Raw genomic sequence first — 24,306 nt, 5'->3', positions numbered from 1 at the left:
TTATCTGGACGCCTGGACAGTGTTTGATCCCTAGACTAACAACAAAGGCAACATTCAAGTGACCCCACTCCCAAACTAGATTAAGTAATCCTACAGTGTGTGTTCCCAGAGCACAATACTTCCCCAATGCATTCATTGCTCTGGCTGTGATTGCCAACTGGGCTATAAACTCCACTACCATTTAACTCAGTGCTATCCCCACTTTTTAACCCGTAACAGAGGCTCAGTATATCTTCCTAAAGGAAAAAAGTCCAGCAACTTCCTTAAAACATCTACCATCGTTGGCTCGAAAAATCAACCTAAAGTATTCGTGTTCTCCACTCCCCCAGTTCTTCCCCAATACCCCTGCAGAGGAAGCCTCTTCTCTAGTTTCACCATTTGGGCCACTTAGATATCTGCTCGGGATGTTCCTCACCACGTTCTTAATCTGTTCAGTAAATTGTGCTCAAAACCAGGATCTCGTGTACTGGGCCCCATGGCAGGAGTTCAGCAGGGAATTCTCCACTATCCCTCATGGAGAGGCTCACAGAATAAAGTGAGCTTGGATGAAGCCTCTGGTTTTCAGAGAGGCCACTAGCCATTAGCCAAAATATTTCTGGATCAGTAACTACACCCTATCATCAACTTGACTCTCTAAAAATTACAATGTGGCTTTAGGACCTGGTACATAGCGTTCACTCAATAAATATTTGTTGGATAAAAGAATAAATGGGACAGGATGGGAATTTCAGTGAGCTTTTATTGCTCTGGGCTGATATAGGAGACATGCAGCAAATAAAATCATTTATTTGAGGATAAAGCTAATAAAGTAAATCTTTAATTTGAGTAAGTCTGGATTTTGGAACCCACTAAGGTGGTATGCCCTGAGAGTTTACGAACATTCCAGAAGTCCTCTGAGGAGCAGGTGATGCCCCTCATAAACATTTCCTGTCACCAGCTAGGTGAGACAGGGTTTTCTGATACCGCAGCCAAGCACGTGCCGCCAGAATTCAGAGTTCTCCCCAGAGATCCTCTAACCTGGAAAACACTGGTTAACTAAACTCTCTGAACTTCCAGGCACCAGAACATTCTCCTGCTTCCAAAGAGTAACTTGCTGGATTCTATACTTTCCTTTACTGATAATCTCAAATTATTTTGTTTCAGACTTGTCTCCACAGCTGGAGACAAGACCAGAAAGGCTGTGCCTTTAAGGGAAGGGATCTTCATAAATTCTCACAATAGTGGACACACAGTAGGTGTTTCATAAGTAAGCTTTTGAAATTTGTCTTCAATGTGTAGCCCTGTCCAAAGTCTCCAAGAGAGACATAGTGTGCATTGGAGAGAAGGGAAAGAACACAGCCCTCATCTTTCTAGAGCTCTCCAGACAGCTCTCACTCGCATTCTCTCTGTGCCCTCCATCTTCTGACAGTGCCCTCAAAGACTACGGAAAATAAGCAAAATCGTAAAAGAAAATCACCTAACACAATTTAAATACGGTAGGTTCGATGCTAGGCTGGAATCTTCCCTTTCGATAAAAGTAAATGCCTGCACATTGCACGATGATCGATCTCAAGCTTGACAAGTACTTTACTCATTCTCTAAAGTCTCCTGAAACGTTGAGACCTCAAGCAGGGTGTTGAAAGGTCAATTTTTTGGTACCAACTCTGACTCAAAAAGATTATTCTCCTGTGAGGTGAAGGAGAGGAAAGAAACGGGGGCAGTGAGATTTTTCCATCCACTCCACCCAGAGGGTAATTAATCCAAATGAGACTGGGGTGGGTGGAACTCAAACGTCGCCCATTCAACCCACACCTTCACCCAGGGTTGTTAAGACAGAAGCTCCCCTATCAGTCTTCGGGTTGAATCAATACCCCTCCCGCAGAGACCCGCTCTCAGGAAACTGTGACAGGAGGAAAGGTCAGGAACACAGGATCTGGACCGGCTGTCGGGGAACAGCGGGCCCGAGCGCCCCCCGCGGAGCCTGCTCTCAGCCAATGAGAGCCTGAGGACCCGGGATGATGAGATGAGGGGCCGCTGCTGGGCCAATCAGGCTCCAGGCGCGGCCAGGGGGAGGAGATGGGAGGAGAGGCCGGGGGCGATGGAGACAGAGCTACATCAACAGAAGTTTCTCACCTTGGAATGCGAGGGACGCTCCCGCATCTCCGGCACATCTTCAACTCGTCTCGGGAGGAGTGCCCCAAGCTACTTTCCCAACTTCCTCACGCTGCTCCCAGCTCGCGAGGAGAAGGCTGCTGAGAGCCCCTACTACGGCTGGCCTTCTTTTTACGTAGTCTGCAGGGAGAAAGGAGGAGAGGGACAACTTGGTGCTGGGGAACTTACCTCTGTCCTGGTGGGCCTCTGGCTGGGGAAGGTCGAAGAGGAGTGGCTGGGCCTGGGGGACTCCATGCGGGGGCCATGGACAGAGCAGCGCTCCAGGGACTGTCCCGCCTGTGCGCGCTGTGGGCAGCCCTGCTCACGCTGTTCCCCTGCGGAGCCCAAGGAAACTGGATGTGAGTATGGGGGCAGCAGGGGCGCACGGGGTTTGTGGCAAAAGGGATGTCCAGCCTCAGGGAACTTTCAGCTGAGGCTGGAGAGGAGAGGCGGGACTCTAGGGCGGGCGACCTAAATTTCGGGTAAACATCTGGGATTGGGAGGAGAGCAGGGCAGCGGCTGACGCTAGGGGCGGCCGTGTCTTACAGGTGGTTGGGCATCGCCTCCTTTGGGGTTCCGGAGAAGCTGGGCTGCGCCAGCTTGCCGCTGAACAGCCGCCAGAAGGAGCTGTGCAAGAGGAAACCGTACCTGCTGCCGAGCATCTGCGAGGGCGCCCGTCTGGGCATTCAGGAGTGCAGGAGCCAGTTCAGATACGAGAGATGGAACTGCCTGGCGGCCGCCGCCGCCCCGTCTGACACCAGCCCTCTCTTTGGCTACGAGCTGAGCAGCGGTGAGTCCCGGGACGCTCGCAGCTGGCGCGGGACGGAGGGCAGGTCCTCCAATTCTTGTAAATAAAGAGTGCTTGCGTGGTCCCGTCGCTCCCTAAATCCCCAGAGAGGTCCTTTAGTGCAATGAAACTGGGGGCGACTGAAGCCAGACCCGGGTGCAGGTGCTGTCCTGGACAGGGTGACACCCCAGGTCCCGAGCGGGGCGCGTGGAGCTGTAGCTCTTCCCCCTTCCCCGCGGCGCCCGGCCGGAGTTGGGGAAAAGCTGACACTCCACCCCGCCGACCCCTCGGACCCCGTAGCGCCCCCCTACGTGGGTGACCAGCTGGAGAAACATGATGTCGGCTACAGGGAATGCCGCTGCCGCAGCTGCTTTGATTTAAAAGCAGCTCCGCTGCGCACCGAGCCCTGGCTAATTGCAGCGAAGCCCCAAGCTGGTTGGCTCCTTACAGCACCGGGAAGACGGAATAATGGCGATTTTAAAGGGACTGTCCCGGGCAGCCCCACGTGAGGCTAGCTCGAGCACTACTTTAGTTCTCCCCTCTATTCCTTTCCTTCTATCTTTTCCCTCCTCTGCGCACAGCCGCGGCGCGGGAAGCTGCAGCAACACAAAGTTCCACTTCCACCGGCCTAGCAGTGACTTGGTAAGGATAAAGGTACAGAGGTATCAGCAGATTCAAAGGATTTCAGGCCCTGGGCGCTGAAAGATTCTTAGTTGTTTTTCACATTCATTTCGGTTCCCCCTCCACCTTTGACCCTTCCCCGCCGGGTCCCTACACTCACCGCCGCCAAAGCATCGCTTTTGCCCCGCTGCGCTTTGGCCGGCACACCCTTCCGAAAGAGCCCTGACTCCCTGCAGAAAAAAAAGAAGAGGATGTGTTCTTCACAGTTGCTGAAATGTAGAGGCATCAGCTGTTGAAAGGGTTTATTGGACAACGACGTGATAACGTTTCTACTCCAATCTAAACATCTCCAAAGGGGGGGAAAATGTCGCCCGCTGAGTCCCTTCTAGTCCATTTTATTACTGTTTTAATGGGACTTTAATTGTCAAAGATTTTAGCTCAAAAACCTATTGCAGGTGTGTGATATCCATATTCAACATTCAGTTGTTTTCCATAACAATTTTTTTTTTTGCTGATGACATTTCAATTATCTTTAACTGCCTTTAATACTGTAAGACGATATAATACTGTATATAAGAATATATAATATTTAACTTTCATATTAATATTGTTTTTCAGGATATCCTTAAAAAATCAGTCTTTGATGTGAAATGAAACTGCAACATTTATCTCCTAATTGCTTTGGTCTTTGCTTAATTTGCATTCTGACATGTATTTTTTACACAACAAAAGTCATACCAAATTTTTCAGCTTGTGTTTTCTGATAACACATTTTAAATTTAACGAGAAGGGTAAGCAGGACTCCTTTGGGCATTGTATCACTATTTACGTATCCATACGAGGGATTTTAAATTCAACGTGTATTTATAGAATTTTTATTGTCTGTTAAGTGCTGAGCTGGATGCTGACATATATTTCAAATTTTAAAAATAAACAGATGATATTAAGGTATGGGGACAATTTATGATATACAATATAGGAAAATCATACTGAAAATTCATGTTGCTTTTTTAAAAGCTGAGAACAATATGAAATTGTCCTTTCTTAAATATGTACTCATTAAAGCATCCATTGAAAAGTTGCTTCCCTGATAAGAAGATAAGTAGAAGACTTTGTTATGAACATGAACAGAGAACGGTATGACTCATTCATTTAGCAACTTATATTTTATTCTAGGCACCAAGGAAACAGCATTTATTTATGCTGTGATGGCTGCAGGCCTGGTGCATTCTGTGACCAGGTCATGCAGTGCAGGCAACATGACCGAGTGTTCCTGTGACACCACGTTGCAGAACGGCGGCTCAGCAAATGAAGGCTGGCACTGGGGGGGCTGCTCTGATGATGTCCAGTATGGCATGTGGTTCAGCAGAAAGTTCCTAGATTTCCCCATCAGAAACACCACGGGAAAAGACAGCAAAGTACTGTTAGCAATGAACCTACATAACAATGAAGCTGGAAGGCAGGTATGTATTAGAAAATGGAATCGAAATCCAGTGCCTTTAGGTAAATAACACTAGGATTACACTTCTGGATCAATCTGACCAAATGGTTTAAAAACCAAACGCTTGCAGTCTAAGAATATATATGTATGTGTGTGTGTGTGTGTGTGTGTGTGTGTGTGTGTATGTAAAATTATATGTTCACTATATAACAGCAAGTATATATATATATATATATATATTCTTTCATGAGCCTGTACTGACCATATTGATTTAGTTTAAGTTTCCATCTGATGTGAGTTGAATCTTATTATACAATATATTTGTGATTGTATAGTTCGTATACCTAAAACACCAATTATAAAATAACAGAGGTACAAGTGCCTGTTGGGTCATTTTATTCCACCCTCTTAGATAGTTAGTTGCAGAGCTAGAATAAGACTTACAGTATCTGCCTTTCTAACGGGACTGAATCAAATTTCATTTTTTCAAATTTGAATTTTCATTATATTTTTAAATCTTTATTTTAGTAGGCAATGACATCTAAAGAAGTTATCAGTTCTGTCCTTACTTTCTCTAGCAAAACATTCTTGAATACATTAGAGAATACACAACTCAAGTAATATTTTTCGTAAAACAAAATTTATTTAAGGGAAGTAGTTATGTTATTATAAAGCAATGTAGATTCACTGTAAAAACTGATAAATACAGATAAATTAAAGCAACTATAGATATATTAAATATTTTGATATTTAAAAATATAGATATATTAAAGATCTAGGGATAGGGAAATTTGAAGAATCACATCTAATTAACCTCTTTTATGAATATTTTAATGCTAAATTTTCTTAAAATGGTGTAAATTTGTAGATTAATTTAACTTTTATGTATTTCCCTTAATGAATATTGACACAATAAGCTTTGAGTTCTACAACATAGTTGAATTACTTGGTAATTCATAGTGACTTTCCAAAAACAGTCAAAACCTCTCTTAGGTATATAGATTTTCTATTTTGTAATAATCTTTTCAGGATGGGAATATCACCACATATCGTATATTACTGTAAATATTCAATAACCTGTAAAGGTCCCAAAGTAGTCATTGCAATCTGCCACATTCTCCTGCAATAAATTAAAATGAGTTGCGGTATCTCTTAGGAATATTTAAAGTACATGCTGCATTTGTTTTACATTTTTGGAAAGTGAATAAATGGAACTCTCTTGGAATAGTTGCAAGTTTCAGCCAGTTTTCTTTACTTAACCACTTTGGTTTAAAATACAAAAACCGAAAACTCAATAAATATATCATCATAACACTTCAAATTCAAATTTGACTATTCAGTTCTATTTGAATATTGATTCAAAACGGAAGATTCGAAAATAGGAAAGTCAGTAAATAGCTATGTAAGCTTTTCATTGTTTTGTTTTGAAATTTTAAGTTAATTTATCTCACTAAAGTAACTCCTGCTAACACCACAGTTATGCACAGGTCTCTTCTTGATAAAGTTTTACATTAAAAAAAATTAAATGAATGAGTTTTTGCTTCAATTTAAATAATATCCAATAAAGGAATTTTTTTTCTAACATATTAATATAAAAGAGGTTAAAGGTAATTAACATTTGTTCTTTAAAACTCTAAACTAGAGAAAAACATCAAGTCAAATTCATACATTTTAAAAACAAGAAAACAATTGAATGAATAGTATCACCTTAGACCTTAAATCTTCTTTAGTCATTCTTTAAATAATTTGGTAGAGACTAAAAAAATTTAATCAGAAAACAAAACTTCAAACTTATGTTATAATTCATTCTTTTGAATAAAGTTATCTCCAGACTTATGAAAAGTCCTAAAGTATTCTAAAATGTATTTTTATTAGCAATATTAGACAGTTATTTAGTTTTATTCTGTCTTACGTGGCTTTTTTTCAAATTAGGTAGCAATATTTGCCTCTATAACTATTAACTTTGATCTATTTATATTCTGATTTTTAAAAAAAAACATACAATTATTCAGCATCAATTTTAATCCACTGTTTGTTGGCAATAAAACAGTGTCCTCACTTTACTGAGGTTTTCCCTATTATTCTAATTATGCCCAAAAAATTCAACCTTTAGGTATATACACATTTTGTGTAAATTTCAGTTTTCTCTACTGAATCTTTTTTTTTTCCACATTGGTCTAGATGGAATCTTTAAATATTACAAAATATTACCTGGATATTTTGAGGGCACTACACTGATGTTTCTGTTGGTCTTTTCTCATGAACTATTACAATTCAAAACATTTTAATATTTTTCTTTCCATTGGTGGTCAAAAAAAAACAAGAAAAAAGCCAACACCACCACCAGCACCGGAACAACAACAAAAATCAACCGGGTTTCCAAGGTATTACCTAACGTGGAAGAACAAAAAACTACGTTTTCAATATTGGCAATTAGGAGTTTAATCTAATAGGTATATCCTTCTGATTAAGGTTCAAGGTCTGCATTCAACTGAGTTGATTTTCCTCATCTCAAAATTCCAAACTCAAAACGTAGGAAAGCGTTCAGAGAAATGTGGGTACTGGTGCTTAGTAGTGCTGTGAGCAGAATAGATGACTTTCTAACCGCTGACCTTAAATACTCTAATTCCCACTTGGTTTCTGACACCATTCCTAAAGTTATGACTCCAAGAATAATGTTGCCGAATGGTGATTGTCTAACAGAACGATGTGATGTCTTCCAGGGGCAGAACTTCTGAGAATAATGTGACTTGGAATATTTATGGGTATTTCTTTTGGTGTGCTTAAAATATTTCCATTCTTCCCATGTCCACCTCATAAACTTTTAAGTTTCCCTACCCCATAATTTGTTTTATGATGAGTAACTCAAAAAAGTGGCATGGGCCCCACCCCCAAATTTCATTAACCTGTTTCAAGAATATTTACAAGTACTTGAACAACACACAAGTGTTTTGCTTTTCAGCAGGTTCATATATATTTTTGGACTGAAAGGGACAAAATGGGTCAGAGAAATAGTAATACTACAATTAACCATCCAATTTATGTCACCGTTTTCATAAAAACTTAAGCAGATCATCTGATAGTTGACAAATGAAATGTCACAAAATGTTCCATAACAGTTTTTTTAGTCATTTCTGTAAAGCTTGGATAAAGCAACCTACCAAAAAACAATCACCTCCGGCTGTGTTACCTCTGAGTCAAAACTAACTCCTTAGACCACTTCTCAAACAGTTTCTAGTTTTACATTAAGTGTTAATGATACATCTTTCCTATTTCACTTCATCAGAAATTTATCAAACCAAAACTTAACATAGGGTGCCCAGTAGATTAAATGCTATGCTCCCAATTGCTCTCCCATAGTTTAAAAATATTTCACCAAAATGTGCACATCTGTTTGCAATAGTTAACAAAACATTACTCTGTTAATATCGTTATAAACCTTAACAACTCAGCGAAGTAGAGAAAGGAATTTTCTCATAACCACACACAACTCATTCGCTTGCTATTCTCTTACTTCTCCTGTTAGAAAATCACTATGCTATCACTGCATCTCAGAATGGCTATTTGATATCAATTAAGAATCCTAGCTGAAAAGCTCCAGAATATATATTTTTGGAGTGTTCATGCAATTTTCTTAAATATATTTGTACTTTCCACTTTCATTTTTCTCTGTTCTATCAAAATTATCCTGCTGCATATAAAGACTTTATATCATATATTACCATCTATCCTTATGGAAGACAAGTGTCTCAACGAGGCTATTTATTTTTCTGTCAAATTGGAATAATAAGCAAGGACATGTTCATGAACTACCTACTATATGCAAGGCATTTCTTCCTATAAAACTAAATCAAGTAAAATAATTTATGAAAATTTAACTCTGAGAGTAAAATTCTGTGTGTGTGTGTGTGTGTGTGTGTACGTGTTATCTGCCCTTGAACTCTGCATTTCATCACATTCTCCTAGTGGTGGTTGCATCGCTTTATTTTATCCCTGTTTGTCCAAGTTTCTTCCTTGGAGTCTTACAAGGGTATAATCATTTAAATTGCATGTCAAGTTCTTTGTCTTTCTATTCTAGAATATCAATATGACTAGTATTCACATATATAATAAAAATACTATTTCTTTTCTTATACTTATCGTTAAAGACAAAAACGTAATGGAATTGAAAGATAATAGAATTAAATTCCTTAAAAATACCTCTAGAAAGTTTAGTTAACTCCATGTATTTAAAAGTTTCTAGTTTTCTATGGCAGGAAACTCTCCCCAAAATTCGGGTACAAATTCAGCAGGTGGTATCCCTGGATTCAAGATCAGTCTTCCCTCTTATCCTTCACACCTGGGCAGTCGTGTGTCACTCTTGTGTCCTAACACTGTTGTGGGCTGAGGAATTGGAGGAAAACCCAGCCAGATCAGGGTCTCCCAATATCACTGACTTCCTGGCAGTGACTCTTTTGTTGAAGAAAGTGGTCTTTATTACTTCCTCTTGATTCAGATTACCAACAGAGGATGAGTTAAAACTGTTCAAGGGAGCTAGACTAACCATTCAATGAGTATTTGGTGAGCGTCTATTCTGTCCTCCATGCTTTGCAAATTGGCAACACCATAGGTAATGTCTGAACTGATTAATAAAAGGAAAAGGCAGCTCCTCAGTCAAGAATCTGAGCAAGAGGCAGCTCTAAATCACTAAGTGATGACTGTAATGAGCATTGATCAGGCTTAAACACATAAACTTACATTCTTAGATTTTTGGCTTTCTTTGGACAATTTGTTTTGCTGTTACCTGGCATTGATTGAGCTCTCTTTTTCTCATATCCTTTGGGCACTTAAAATCTGAACAAAAGTAGGCAGATTGCATTAATTTGAACATTTATTTGCCTGGAGACTTTTTAAAAATTGAAGGCTTTGTGAATATCAAATGCCATAAATTTAACCAAATAAGCTTGTGTGCCAAATTGTTCTCAACTGAAAGGTAAATTTTACCTGAGATAATAAGAAATAGACATATCTACTCGCTTCTTAGTTTCATGAGTTCAAAACAAGCATATGTGTCGTATCCTATAAAAGACAGTGTTTAAATGTTGTTCGGTTTATTATTTTAAACACTAATAAAAAGTATTGAATATTACACAAATCAATACCATATGCTCTCATTCAAGGCTGCAAATATAACAAATTGTTTGAAATACTCTGTCTCATTAGATAGTTCAGAAACTTTAGTTAATTTGTTAGGAAACGTAACATTCCACAAACATGTCAGTGTCAACTGTGGTACAAAATAACAAAGTAGAAACCCCTGTCATTTTATAGTTTTGATAAGAACTGTAAGTGGAATTTAAGCGGTGGGGTTTTTCCTTTATTTGGCGAGATTACACACATAATTTCCAAGTTATCGAATAGCTAGACCCATTTTTTATTTTACCCAGCCTGTTGACAGAATGTCAACTCTCCAGTTAGTCCTGACGATTTATTAATCTGCTCTGCCATCCTCTGGGGATTGAAGGAAGTTATGCTGACTGGCCGGTATGTGAGAAATTAGAACTATAAACTTTTATTTTAGGAATCTCTGCATTGTTTTTGCATGGTTAGCCCCATTTGAAATTTTATCTCAACTCTTACCGTACCTTCTTCATCAGGGACAGGGGGCATTTATTTTGACCTTAATGTGTGTCGGGCAATGGACTCTAACCCATGTATGTCATCTCATTGAATTCCTCCATCTGAACAGAATAACTCAGCACTTGGAATTGAAAAATCATATAAATATTATACCTTTTCTATGTTAGGAGGGTGCTACTGATACATCAAGAATAGGACATATGTTTTGAATTAATTTTCCAGAAGAGGGGAAGAATTGGCTGGGAGCCACTGCACTCTCCAACCCCTTCTTTTGACCAACTTAAGTTGATTAGTCAGGATTTCTCATGTGTTCTGTGACCAGGGGAGAGCATATCCCCCCAAACCCCTGTGAATATAACTGACTTTTGCAGTGATCAAACCTGAGAGCTGTCAGTTCAGTAGCTCTCATCCTTGGATGCCCTTGGAATCATCTGAGCAGCTTTGTAGAAGTCATTGCCTGGACCCCACCTTGACATATTAAATAAGAATCTCAGGGATTATTTGTAAAGTTCCACAGCTGTTTCTGAGTGCATACAAGTCACCTGAGGATCTTATTTAAATGCAGATTTTGATTCCACAGCTTTGGTGAGGGACCTGAGAGTCTGTATTTCTCACAAGTGATGCTGGCGCTATTGGTCCATGAACCACACTCTGAGTAGCAAGGTGCTAAAATGAACGGTATCAGGAACATAGAGGCACTAATGAACATCCTCTCACACCCAAAATTAATGAGAGATTAGAAGTAAACGTTAACTTTCCTTTGTTATCTCAGCTAATCTCTGTTAACATTATTAGCTTGGTCTGCAGCTTTACATTAGACTCAGAAAGGTTTGTTCTGTAGAGTGAAGAGAAGGACAAAACATTTGAATTCTAAGCGATCTAAAAGATCCTTTACGTGCAAAATCATCCTTATTTTTAAAAATTATTATTTTTCTATTATTTAATTGAAGTATTTTTAAAACTATTATTATTTTATTTAATTTTAATTGAAGTATATAACCATCATTTTTATACAGGAGTAAACAGATCCAGAGCTGGTAGTGCTTCTGTTGTTGAGTAAAACACTTCATGAACGATGTTTCACTCATTTCCTGTTGGTTTCAGGCTGTCGCCAAGTTGATGTCATTAGACTGCCGGTGTCACGGAGTTTCCGGCTCCTGTGCTGTGAAAACATGCTGGAAAACCATGTCTTCTTTTGAAAAGATTGGCCGTCTGTTGAAGGATAAATATGAAAACAGTGTCCAAATCTCAGACAAAATAAAGAGGAAAATGCACAGGAGAGAGAAAGATCAGAGGAAAATACCGATCCACAAGGATGATCTGCTCTACATTAATAAGTCTCCCAATTACTGTGTAGAGGATAAGAAACTCGGGATCCCCGGGACCCAAGGCAGAGAGTGCAACCGCACGTCAGAGGGCGCAGACGGCTGCAACCTCCTCTGCTGCGGCAGGGGCTACAACACCCACGTGGTCAGGCACGTGGAGCGATGTGAGTGCAAGTTTATCTGGTGCTGCTACGTCCGCTGCAGGAGGTGTGAAAGCATGACTGATGTCCACACTTGCAAGTAACCACTCTAGCCTTGGGCAAGAGTCCCCAGTGACAGACGTACAACGGGAGTGGCTCCCACTGTGCTGGGCTGGGGAGCCTGACACCTGCCTCCTCAGAATTCCCAGATCCTCGAGGCTCTCTCAGAAGTCCCTTTACCTGATCGATGTCAATGTCACACAATAGGCATGTAGATTTCTTGGGATTCTAAAACTGAAAAAGTTTGAGTTCATATGTTGGTGGTTTAGGGAACAGATATTGAGGGCAAGGAAGATAAACTGTCTCGTAAGCAAGAAAGAAGAGGAAAGAGCCTTCATGCCGAGAGAACTGGTCCATACTCAGGATAAGATCCTTGACTATGGAACACGGTTATGGAACTCAATAGTGGTGGGTGAATATTAGTCATTTAAAAAAGACATCTATTAGAGCAGCATGGAGCAGTAAACATGAATCTCATTCTCTGAGTATTTTTTATGAAGAAATCATACTAAGTGTTGGTGCATAGAAACAGAAGGTGTTGGGACAGGTTAACAGAAGTGGTGGGTGCCTACTTAACACCTTCATTCATTTCAGAAGAAAGAATCTTCATAAGTGATATAACACCCCCTAAAACATGTTTGTTAGCGATATTTCGTGACAAAACGAAGCAAGATATAAGAAGCAAAATGTAAAAAGCAAAATGTATGATTTGGAGTTTAAGTGACTTTTAACCAGGAGAATTGATCTAGAAGAGTATCAGTGAGGTATATAGCAACCTTTATCTTTGGCTTCACACTTTCATTATAGACCAGCTTCCACTATTAAAAACTCAGCTCTGAAATACTGGAGGAAGGGATCCTGAAAGCATGTGGGAAAATCAGAGGTAGAAATATAAAGGGCTCTCGTACATTGTAAGGAAAAGCACCCTTTAAATGTGTAGAGACAGTATTTTGTACAGTATTTTGTTAAATTTTTTTATATTTTGTAAATAATGTTTTTAAGTTATATGATATATATTGAAACTTAAGATTTTTTTTTGCCAAAGCCCAAGAGCTAAGGCAATAAAATTATCTCAGAAATAATATTAGCTTCTGTTTCCTTTCATACTATTAACTTTGACATTTTTTCATACATTGAGAAAGAAGTTCATTGAGCAGTTAGTTACATGGATGTGTATTTCCTGCCGAAATGGCAGCTTTATATGTTGTAAATTAAAATATGCGGCAATATATTGACAATTGTGCTCTTTCAGCAGTCAGATTAGTTGAATTCTGTTCTCAATTAGTTATGTTTAACTGGTAAGGTTATTATAATAAATTATACAGTAAAAGTCTTAACTGGAAAAAAGAATCTAAATCAGAATAATGATCAATTTGTGGATTTGACATCCTGGATATTTATTATGTTGTGTGAAATGCTGCACTTCCATGTGAATTTTGAGTGGTCTTGTTTTAGTATTCATGCATGTATATTCATGATATTTTACAAGGTTCCTGGTGAAAATTACGGGGCTGTATTTAAGGTGGTATTTTAATGTAAATGCTATGTTTTTTATGAATTGTTCAATATTTTAGTATCATATAAAAAAAATAGATTTTCTAAGTTCAGAATGGACAAAGAAAGAATATTCTTTTTCTCAAAATAAGCTAAAGAAATGTTTCCCTGACCATCCTGGTCTCATTCTATTTCCTTTCAATTTTATTTAAAAGGCAAAGCAATAATTTGTGAAAAAGAGCAAACCATGGAAAATGACTCTGATCTAATATTAAAATCAAGGCTAAACATTTAACTGTGACCCTTAAAATTTAACAAAATTACTATTTACTGAATGAGAGACTCCAAAATGACAAATGAACAAATACAGTGCTTATTTAAGAGTGGTTTACCGTTCTTTAGCATCCACTGATGAGAATAACCTGTCAGGCTCCGGATGCACAGGCTCAGCGGCCAGGGCTCACGGGCCCATCCCCTCCGCGGCATGTGGGATCTTCCCCGACCGGGGCATGAGCCCGTGTACCCTGCATCGGCAGGCGGACTCTTGAACACTGCGCCACCAGGGAAGCCCTAGACACTTATTCTTATGCCTTCTTTTGCAAAGTAAATCTATTTTATCTGCATTGAAAATAAGCACTCTTTCTTAAAACAGGAAGACTGCAGTTTCCGTTAATGACCATTTTTTTTCCTATCAACTAGAAAACTTTTCGTAATTAACTTACCGATTGTGAGAACCAGGGAGACTTTAATTCACAAATACATGACTACTATTCAGCCATTAGCACCACCCCGTAACCCCCGCATGCCTGAGCAAGAACTCCCAACTCCCAAGCTGTGTCTTTGGTTTCTTCTTTTCTGTCTCCCTGGCATCACCATGGAAGCCATCCATGAATGTCTCACCTGTTTTACTGGTTAACTGCCTAGCTTTGGCCCATTTCCTTCCCAGTCCCCATCGTAGTATAGGTAGCTCCTGGAAATACACGTTCTGGGGCCCAAACGCTTCTATCCAGTTTAGGCTATTGTGCCTTCATGGTTTAGGGCTCCTTATGGTGCTGGTAACAAAAAAAAGCAACCCAGACTGACAAACGTTAAAGGAAATGTACTGACTCAGTGGCTGAAAAGTCTAGAGTTGTGACCGATTCAGATGAAGTTTGATCCAAAAGCTCACACCATGTTCCCAGGGCTCATGTCTCTCCATCTCCAGCCTAAAGAAGCTGGCTTCTGTGAAGCTGTCTTCGACTGCAGGCTCCACAGGGTTCTGTGCCAACGCCCCCAATACCCTAGTCTCAGCAGCTCTGGGCTCCCGGCTTTTCTCATCAACGTGGCTGCCACACTTCCTTCCAGATCTAACATTCTCCTACTACTCATTCTAAGGAAAGGGAGAGATTCTTTTTGGTTTTTTTTTGGTTGCTCACACAAGAGAGAGGGCAAACTTATTTCTCAGAATGCCCAGCAAAAGTCATCATTGGCTCTGATTGGTTAATGTGCCTATCCCTGAGCCAATCACAATGGCCACTGGGGATTGGGGTTGGATGATAAATACACTGATCGTTTTAAAGCAATCAAGACCCATGCTGGGAAATGGCAGTGGGGTTCATTCCAACTAAACCCACATAGTTTGAGAATAGGAATGAGTCCACAGGAGGTTATGTTACCATAAAGGGTCCTCTATGTTGGACAGTCTCCAGTTCTAGTGATGTGTTTAGGAAACAGCTTTCTGGTATCACATGGATCAGGCTCACTGCCAGACAATCACTGTGGGTAAAATGCCCTTTTATGATGATAAAAGGGGAGGGGAGTTACACTCTAGTGTATTAATTTTCAATTTAGGAGTTCAACATTTTGTAAACTGGGAACTGCTTAATAGAGGCAATGGTTAGAGGCAATGATGATTATCTTGAAACGTGATCAAGAAAAACGTATCAAACAGCATTATCTGTAATCTCTGGATACGGAAGTTGGTTAATTAAAGCATTTCCCTGATAATAATACTTTACACAACACAAAAACACTTTAATTTGTTTGAATACAAATAACAGCATTATTTCCTTATTCATGATCTGGGTGACAGTTGGTTTTGTTGTTGTTGGTTTTTCGTTTGTTTGTTTTTTAAGGAACTATGACAGTTATATTAAGAATACAATGGAATTGAACTATGTAAGTTAGATGCTATGACCCCATTTTGCAGATTTGTAACCACGATATTCACAGTAAATATTTTAGAAACACTTTAATTTTCTGAAGTACTGTCAGTACTGATGTGTTTGGTTTTACTTAAGATGTGGAACCAGAAGAGCTTTTCATCAAAATATTTATTTACAGGCAATTTGGTGAGCTGCTGGTATTTTTTTGCATCACCTTCCAAAGGCCATCAAATACTGAGGAATTAAACCCACCATTTGGAGCCAGTTAGTTATCCAGAACACTACAATACACTTAGCTGACTTGAAGGAAGAAAGATTCAAATCGTATCTCCAGGAACCATGTATACTCGGCAAGACAAGACTTTCCTAAAAAAAAAAAAAAAAAAAAAAAGACAAGACTTTCTTAAGGAAAGTTGGCTAAGATCCTTGATTTTTTAAAAAAATTTCAGTTTCAGTATAGACCAGATGTGACAAGTCATAACATTTCTTGGAGTAGGATAATGAGGTAAACTGAGAAGGACAAATGTGTGGCCCAGCATGAAAGGGAACACAGCGGTACACCAAGGACTCAACACCTTTGAAAAAGAAAATAATGTTAGTAAACACTTAGATAGCACTTACCATGTACCAGGCATTGTTCTAAGTAAATCGTATATATTAAGACATTCGATCCTCACGATAACCTCATAAAGTAGGTGCTATTATTGTGGTCCTTATTGTACAGAAACAGACACAGTAATGGTGAGGTAAGTAGCTGGCCCAGGTCACAAAGAACAGACTAGCTTCAGAGACTGGGCCTTTAACCGTCATATCGTTATTGCACCTCTCACAGAAACAAAATAGTACAGAGTTTACAGTATACCATTTAAAGGGTTTGGGGATTTGTAAACATAATGACAGCTACAGGGTGTTCCTCCCTGGTTTGATTATATAAACTTGGTTGAGAAGCTGGAGAGAAGTGATGGGAGAATTGAGGTCTTAGAATTCACCATGAAATGTAATTAAAATACACTGCCTCTTGATTTCTAAACTCTAAATGATTTAAACTGCCTTCTATTTTAGATCACCATGTGGCTAGCGGTTGGATTATGCTTCAAGAGCCTAACAATCATTCCAAAAGGAAATGACTAGGGGTGAAGATCAAACTAATTTAGTGCGACATTAAATAAATACTTACATCCTTTTGATTGTTGTGCTTACAGCCAATTGTTACATAAGGTGTTATTTTTAATAGATGGATGAAATTTACCGTTGGTAATAGTTTACATCCACATCCAAAGAAAAACCAGTAGAGATGGTTTGCATGATTAAAATCTCTTGAAACAAAATCATGCTAGAAAGAGCAGCCTCTCCCACTTGTTGTAAAGGGAGAGTAATAATAAATGTGGGCCAAGTCAACACAAAGTTTCACATGTGACTTTTAAATTTGCAGAAAGAAATGAAAGCATCTGATTGGTGTGTGAGAATTATACGAGCAGGGAGAACGGGGATATAGGGCCGCCTGTTTCCCTCTGTTAAACTGCCATTCTGAACCCTGGGGGTGATTCACCTCCAAAGAGGCCAGGAAGCCTTCTTTTCTGCATGTCAGTAACAGCCGTCTGTGATCATGGCTCATATCCACCCCGCCGTGTTTAGCCAAGAAAAAGGAAGGGTGGCCCATTATAGATCCTAATTACTCTTTTTTTTTTTTTTTGCGGTACGCGGGCCTCTCACTGTTGTGGCCTCTCCCGTTGCGGAGCACAGGCTCCGGACACGCAGGCTCAGCGGCCATGGCTCACGGGCCCAGCCACTCCGCGGCATGTGGGATCTTCCCGGACCGGGGCACAAACCCGTGTCCCCTGCATCGGCAGGCGGACTCTCAACCACTGCGCCACCAGGGAAGCCCCTAATTACTCTTTGATAAAAGAGGAATATCACTAAATTTAACTGCATATTTAAACACACCTGAACTCTTCGTAACCAAGGAAAAGTGTAAATAAACAAAATGTAAGTCAATAATTACCTATTTATTTCTAGTACATAATCTATACTTTTAAAAAATGTTTAAAAAATTTTGTCAGTTGTATTGTTTTTATATTTTCCCCAGCTTTATTGAGATATAATTGACATATAACACTGTGTAAGTTTAAAGTCTTACCCATTTTAATTGCTTGATCTCAAACTCCCTGGCAAACAGCTCATTTTTCCTCCACACAAGGCTCTATGCAAGCAAGGCAAGAAATAGCATATGGTACGATAGCAAGATGGGAAAACTGAAAAAGTAAATGTGATAAATCCTCTTTAGCATGCCTGATATTTAATGGGTCCAGGCTTAACACTTTTACAAGCTGAAAGATAAATTTCTGAGAAAAAATTCTCCCCTCTGCTAGCTTAAACACTTTTTCTTCACCCAAATCACTTCTTGAGAAACTATACTCTAAAATTTGTTGACTTAATATACTAACTACAACGTCAGAATTTCAATTGCCACAGTGCCTGTAACTGTGCCCATCCCACAATCCCAGTGCTATAGAACTGTAGGGAAACTTCTCCAGGGTATTTTCATAATGGGATTTGTTTTTCTTCATAATGGGATTTTAACAGTTCCGTAAGAATTGGCTCTCAACCCCATTCCCAGGCCAAAAGTTTCAGATTTCCATACGAGTTGAAGTGTCACCTCATTTACTGATCTTAAATCCCAGGTTCTCTCCCTGAGGGAGAACAGAAAGTCACCAGGGAAAGGTGCACTCCCCTTGGTCAAGCACACACAGGCTCATTCCTCACACCTCAGGATATCCTCACCAACCACTCTTCTTCCACCCAGGTGCTCCCCATGAGAAACACAACCCTCAGGGACCACTGAGACCACAGCCTTCTCCAAGACTGAACATACTTCTACCCCTCAGCATCGTTTGCTTTCCCTTCTCCTCTGCTCAGAGCTTGGACCTGCAAGACATTTTCTTTGAAATTCATTTCTATTCTTGTCAAACGAAGCACACAGTACTTCTCTAATCAGGTTCCCTCTACACGGGGGTGCAGAGAAGCCAATTTCCAGGTCCGCCATCTCATTCCACTGGCGACACAGAAGGCTAAGACCCTGCAAAGAATTCCTCGCACCAGTACTGAGTTTGTTCATCTCATCAGGTGACATCCAAGCAGTACCAACAGCACCTGCGTGAAGGTAGACAAGCAGGACTGCATATGAACACATAATGCATTGCTGAAAATGTGTTTGAAAGCCCAATGAATACATTTCAAATAACAGACTTATAAGGGAAGTGTTGATCCCAGAGACCAAAAAGACGTTTCAAAGTTCTCATTCAAAATTCTTCTTTTGCCCAGGCACCCCTGCTGATAGGTAGGAACCTTCACAGGCCCTCTGAGCAAGAAGCAAATGCTGGGGTGCAAGGGGGTCAGCCAAGTCTCAGTATCTTCTCTGACCTGATGGCCGCCCCACCCTGCCGTGTGCAGGAGTTGGGTGGCGAGTTTGGAGGTTTTCGTGTGCTCTCTGGGGCTGGGGCTTCAGCAGAGTGTCCTATGAGACTCAGCTGCTGCCACAGGAAGGAATCGGAAAACACCCCCTGACTCTGACTGAAGTCACATAACTTCACATACTTGTGGAGGGCCAGCAGGTGAATCTGTATCATGTGATCATTTGAAATGCTAGCTGCATGGAGATACACAAAAGCTTGAATTCTGCACATGAAAGGGAGTTCAGCGTCAGAGTGGAAGGGTTGGTAGTATATATAGTCAGAGGCCTGGAGGTTAAGGAGAACCTCTGGTGAATAGCTGTAGCCTCTCTCATGATCTTACTACCCTAGTCATTTAATGGTTCCCTTCTGGCTTGGTGTCTTGGTCTGTTCGGGCTGCTATAACGAAACACCACAGACCGGGTGGCTTATAAAGAGCACATTTATTTCTTACGGTTCTGGAGACTGGGAAGTCCAAGATCAAGGTGTCAATAGACTCGGTGTCTGGAAACGACCTGCTTCCTGGTTCACAGATGGCCATCTTCTCACTGCGTCCTCACATGGCAGAGAAGCCCAGCCAGGGAGCTCTCTGGGGTCTGCTTGATAAGGGCAATAATCCTGTTCATGAGGGCTCCACCCTCATGACTTAATCACCTCCAAAAGGCCCCACCTCCAAATACCATCACATTGGGGATTAGGTTTCAACGTGTGAATTCTGAGGGGACACAAATATTCAGACCAAAACACTTGGTATGATGGGGTTGGAAAGCTAGAGGCTGACTTAACTTTCCTCTATGGCTAAAACATTACTAGAATGCAAAAGACACAGCAATACTAGAAATGCTAACAGCTGCATTTAAAGAGTAGTTTGTGTCAGGCATTTTGGTAAACACCACAAATACATAGTTCTATCCCAGTTTTACAGGAGATGATACTGACTTTCTCAAGGTCCTCATGTAGCTGATGGTGGAACAGAGACACATACTCAGGCAGGTCTGTGTACTCTTAGCCAGTAGGCTACCCTGTCGAATTACAGAATTCTCTCCTAAGATTTTAGGCCATGCTCCTCTCTGGTTATCAAGTGAAACAATATGGGATGATTATATGGAACATTAGAAGCTTGCAGTTTCATAAATCAATTTTCCCTAATAAAGGGAGTATCTTTTGCCAACTGAGTTTCAACTTGTTCTTTCAATTGTCAATACACTCAGGTGGTAGGCATGATTTCTGCAGAGCTGAACAGGGAGCTTAGCGATGGCAGCCCGCTGTACCTGTGAACCAGCTGTACTGGGAAGACTGTCTTCGCTGTGTTACGTTTGCTCATAAACCACCCATGGAACAAACCCAAGAGAAACCTCTCTTCTGTCTCTACCCAAAGGGCTGGCAGTCCCTCTTCCTTTCTGAGCACTCCTAGAAGAGTCATCTTAGTGTGGAGAGTGTTTCCTTAATACAGCTGCCCTCCAGTACTCTGCCCCTCACTGGATTGGAGGAAGGTTCTGGGGCAGGACATCTCTTAGATTCCAGATGGGCTTTCACCAGGCTGGCTGCACCATCCTTTGCTGCTCCCTGATACTCCCAGGCCAGGCCTGCCTGCTTTTCGCTCCATCTAACTCTTGATTTCACTGGAACCTCAAGGAAGGAGATGGGGACAATAGTAGAGGCTGAGGCCAGGCTGAGGGAGCTTTGAGGGAAACAGAGATTAACTAGCCATTGGCATGTGCCAATCAAAAACCAAGTCTACAACAGAAAAATCATCCTGGGAAGAGACAGCAAGAGAACGCTTCTGAGGAATGCTTTAGAAAAAGTAAGATCTGATACTTTATTCTACAACTCCTAATTTACATGCACTTATTGCTGTCGAAGGCCCAGGTGAAGAGGTTAAGTGGCAAATCTTTTTCCTGATCAACACGAGCAATTATTTTTCCCTTTCATATTCATTTTTTAAACTATTGTAAATGCATTTCCACTTTCAACTGCTCTACTAACTGAACATAGCACATTTCTCATTCTTTCATTTAAGAATGGGGAGTGTCAATGAAACTGAATTAAACTATCATCTTTTGGGGGGGGTCAACCTAGTTATAATTTGTATACACTAAATATAAAGTGCATTTCAGGCTAAAGGCATTGAGCTTCATCGGGCAAAAAATGATAAAATATCAGCTAATTCATTTCAAAACAAATACAATATAGAAAGAACAGTGATAAACTTTAATTAAAGTCAAGAATATAAAGATTCTGGCTCAATTTTTCTTTCATTTCCCCATATCACTTATTTTCCTACTGTCTTTGCTGAATTTTAACAGGCATATTATAATATACTTGTTCTGGGACAGCCTCTATGATTACAGATAAAAAATACACATCCATAAGTCCTTAAACACCATTTAAGAAACCAAAGTGTCAATGCCAAATTTTTGATTTTAATGAAAATTCTGAACATTAAATGACACTGCTGCATTTACAATGCTGATTTTTAAAAGCTATCTGAAAATAAAATACAGTAAAATTATTGCTTCCAAAGTTATGTTGACATAATGTATACAAGGCAGAATTGAAACAATGGCAAACTGCATGAAAGCAGTTACGTAACCAATCTTTATACCTCCTTTTGGCATTTTATACACCTCTACAAAGCTATCATGTTATAGTCCTTATCCTGAAAGGGATGTCCTGCCGTCTAGATACTTAAATTCTATCCATGTTAAGATATCTCCTGAGGGTATTAGTGTGTTTACCCATAGGAATGACTTTAATTTTGCATGTTAAGCAGTACAATACACACTTGACAAACCTCAGTGTGAAGTTCTACAGGCATATATTACTTTGCCAGATAATACAAAAAAAATTCACAATGCAAAACCAAGAGTATTTATTCTCATTATTTAAAAAAAAGCAACACTTATTTCACAATCCCTGGAACTGTAAAATAGCCATTCTTTTAATTTACAGAATTGAGGGAAGTATTTTAAATGTCAAAACACACATGCTGAATGTGATTTAGCATATCAGCACCAAAAATCTGAAAAGTTTACAAAAATTGTTTAGATGTGTAAGGTGCATTTATTCATGAATTACATTCAGTTTGAGGGAAGAAACAGTACCCCCAAACTCACTGATATTTAAGAAATAGCTGAATAACTTCCACCTTGGTTTACAGCAAAATAAAAAATACTGCTTTTAGTTTTTCTTATATGTCACCTAAAATTTAGATCCAAAATTGAACTGCTGCCTTTTACTGGGAATAGAAGTTTGATTGTTACACTTTTTATGTTCCAGTTTAAGATACTTCACACACAATAGACAGTTAATGCCCTAAAAATATTTTTAAAACTTGAGTCATTTTGTGAACATCTGAAGGTAAGAAAAGGTAGATCTCTTGTATTTTTATGTAGAATTGGGTATAAAGTCATTGTGTGTCAAAATTATTTTTTTAAACAGTATCAGTCCCAATCAGTAATCAGGACCTTTCTAAATATGTCGTTAACTTTTCGGGCAAAAATTACTCTTACGAAGTTAGATGAAAGTAAATACAGAATTTCTTGGTTTACAATCCAAAATTATTGTGACATTAAAACATGCCTCTTTCAAAACCACTTGGTCATTGCTGATGACACTTAAATAAGGAAAACTTAGGCCAGTATTGCTCTAACCATACTGACATGCTGTCCTGAATGACCTACCAAGGCTGGGGAAGGGACTTGGCCTGGTTCCTCAGCTCTGCGGAGTTGCCCGCCCCCGCCCCCCACCCACCCCGCCGTCTTACTCTATAGCTTCTGCAAAATCAACTCATGCATACTATTAACTCAAAATCCAGCAAGCTACAGCCCTGATGCACCTACATTCATATAGTTCCTCTTTACTGTGTACATTAAACAGAAGAATTCTGTTGTGCTTTTCACATATTTGATACAAGCTTTCATATTTTATTTCTAGGTTTCTTGGGATGGAAAGAGAAAGACTAAGAAAAGAAATACAACAGGGGAGTCAGACTGTAAAGTAACATTACACCCACAACTAGCCCAATATCTTTTTAATTTAAAAGATACTATCATCAAAAGGCCATATATATATATAAAAGAAAACAAAGTCTCCTCCCTAAAACCCATATTATTCCATGACAGATTTTTCACAGCGACTAGTATATATATCAATACATTTTTCAAATCTGTTCAGTTATCCATTGTGTAACGCTTTTAGAATTAAAAGATGCCATTATCATCGCAGTCTGAACACTGTACCATTAGGGAGATGTGCTTAGAAACGGTTCAGTGATTTGCTCTTTATGATGACTATTTACAAAGATGTCTATTTACGTTAGCAATAAATAATCCTGACATCAAAAGAGATAATGGTCATGCACACACCGAGATGGCTGCATGCTCTTAAAATATTTACATGTAGGTTTTCGGTTAGGGCTTTCCCATTAGCAAGTGAAAGTATGGTCCCTTCAATTTTCTCCACATCAGTCTTGCTTCTGGGGGATGCATCCTTCCATTTCTACCACTTCAGGCCACCCTTCATATTTGTTTGTGTCCTTATTGTTCTTTATGTGCTGTTGGAACACAATCATAGTATACGGTTTTTAGAACTTTAGCGAACTGCAGATCTGCAATAGCATACTTATGCGTACTCACTTCAGTAACACTTCTATCAACATGTAAATTATTGTTCAATATATTAAATGAGCAACACTTGGCATCTGGCATGTAGTAGCAGACCTTCAAAGAACAGCTGAAAGAACAAAACACTGCAGATGGTCTTTAAAGGATCATTTGTTAGTCAAAAGTAGGTTTACATTCTACCAAGTTCTAAAGTATTTCTAAACTTAATTGATTACAGCAACAAAAGTTCAAGTAAAGTCTTTAATAACCAACTTCCTAAAAGGCTTAAGATAAAATTAATCATATGCCAATGCATTGTCATGTAGGAAAAAAATTTTCATGCAGAATTGACTATTTTTAAGTTTAAAATCGAAATAGTGCCACGGTTATTTCAAATACTTGATTACCAAGAACCTATGAAAAACACATGAACATATTTAATGTCTGCTTTATCTAAGTTTCAAATAACTGGGATAGGAATAGGCACTGCAT

At 39.6% G+C, this 24,306-nt stretch overlaps 2 protein-coding genes across 2 annotated transcripts in view; one reads left to right on the top strand and one right to left on the bottom strand.

Moving 5' to 3' along the window:
• Nucleotides 1–2,068: 2,068 nt before the first annotated feature.
• Nucleotides 2,069–13,470, top strand: WNT16 (Wnt family member 16). The gene is made up of 4 exons (XM_024757818.1): nucleotides 2,069–2,489; nucleotides 2,679–2,920; nucleotides 4,715–5,001; nucleotides 11,703–13,470. The coding sequence occupies exons 1-4, from the start codon at nucleotides 2,395–2,397 to the stop codon at nucleotides 12,165–12,167; spliced, it is 1,089 nt and encodes a 362-aa protein (XP_024613586.1). The 5' UTR covers nucleotides 2,069–2,394; the 3' UTR covers nucleotides 12,168–13,470.
• An 8,143-nt stretch (nucleotides 13,471–21,613) lies between these two features.
• Nucleotides 21,614–24,306, bottom strand: part of FAM3C (FAM3 metabolism regulating signaling molecule C) — a 48,019-nt gene continuing 45,326 nt past the window's right edge. The window contains 1 exon segment of the mRNA XM_024757817.1: nucleotides 21,614–23,765. Coding sequence (XP_024613585.1) covers nucleotides 23,676–23,765 — 90 coding nt within the window. The 3' untranslated portion in view covers nucleotides 21,614–23,675.

This window comes from Neophocaena asiaeorientalis, unplaced genomic scaffold (genome assembly GCF_003031525.2).
Source record: "Neophocaena asiaeorientalis asiaeorientalis breed wild unplaced genomic scaffold, Neophocaena_asiaeorientalis_V1.1 scaffold116, whole genome shotgun sequence".
Classification (NCBI taxonomy): Eukaryota; Metazoa; Chordata; class Mammalia; order Artiodactyla; family Phocoenidae; genus Neophocaena; species Neophocaena asiaeorientalis.
The sequence above is the reverse complement of the archived record's forward strand: the minus strand, read 5'-3'. Positions and strand labels throughout refer to the sequence as shown.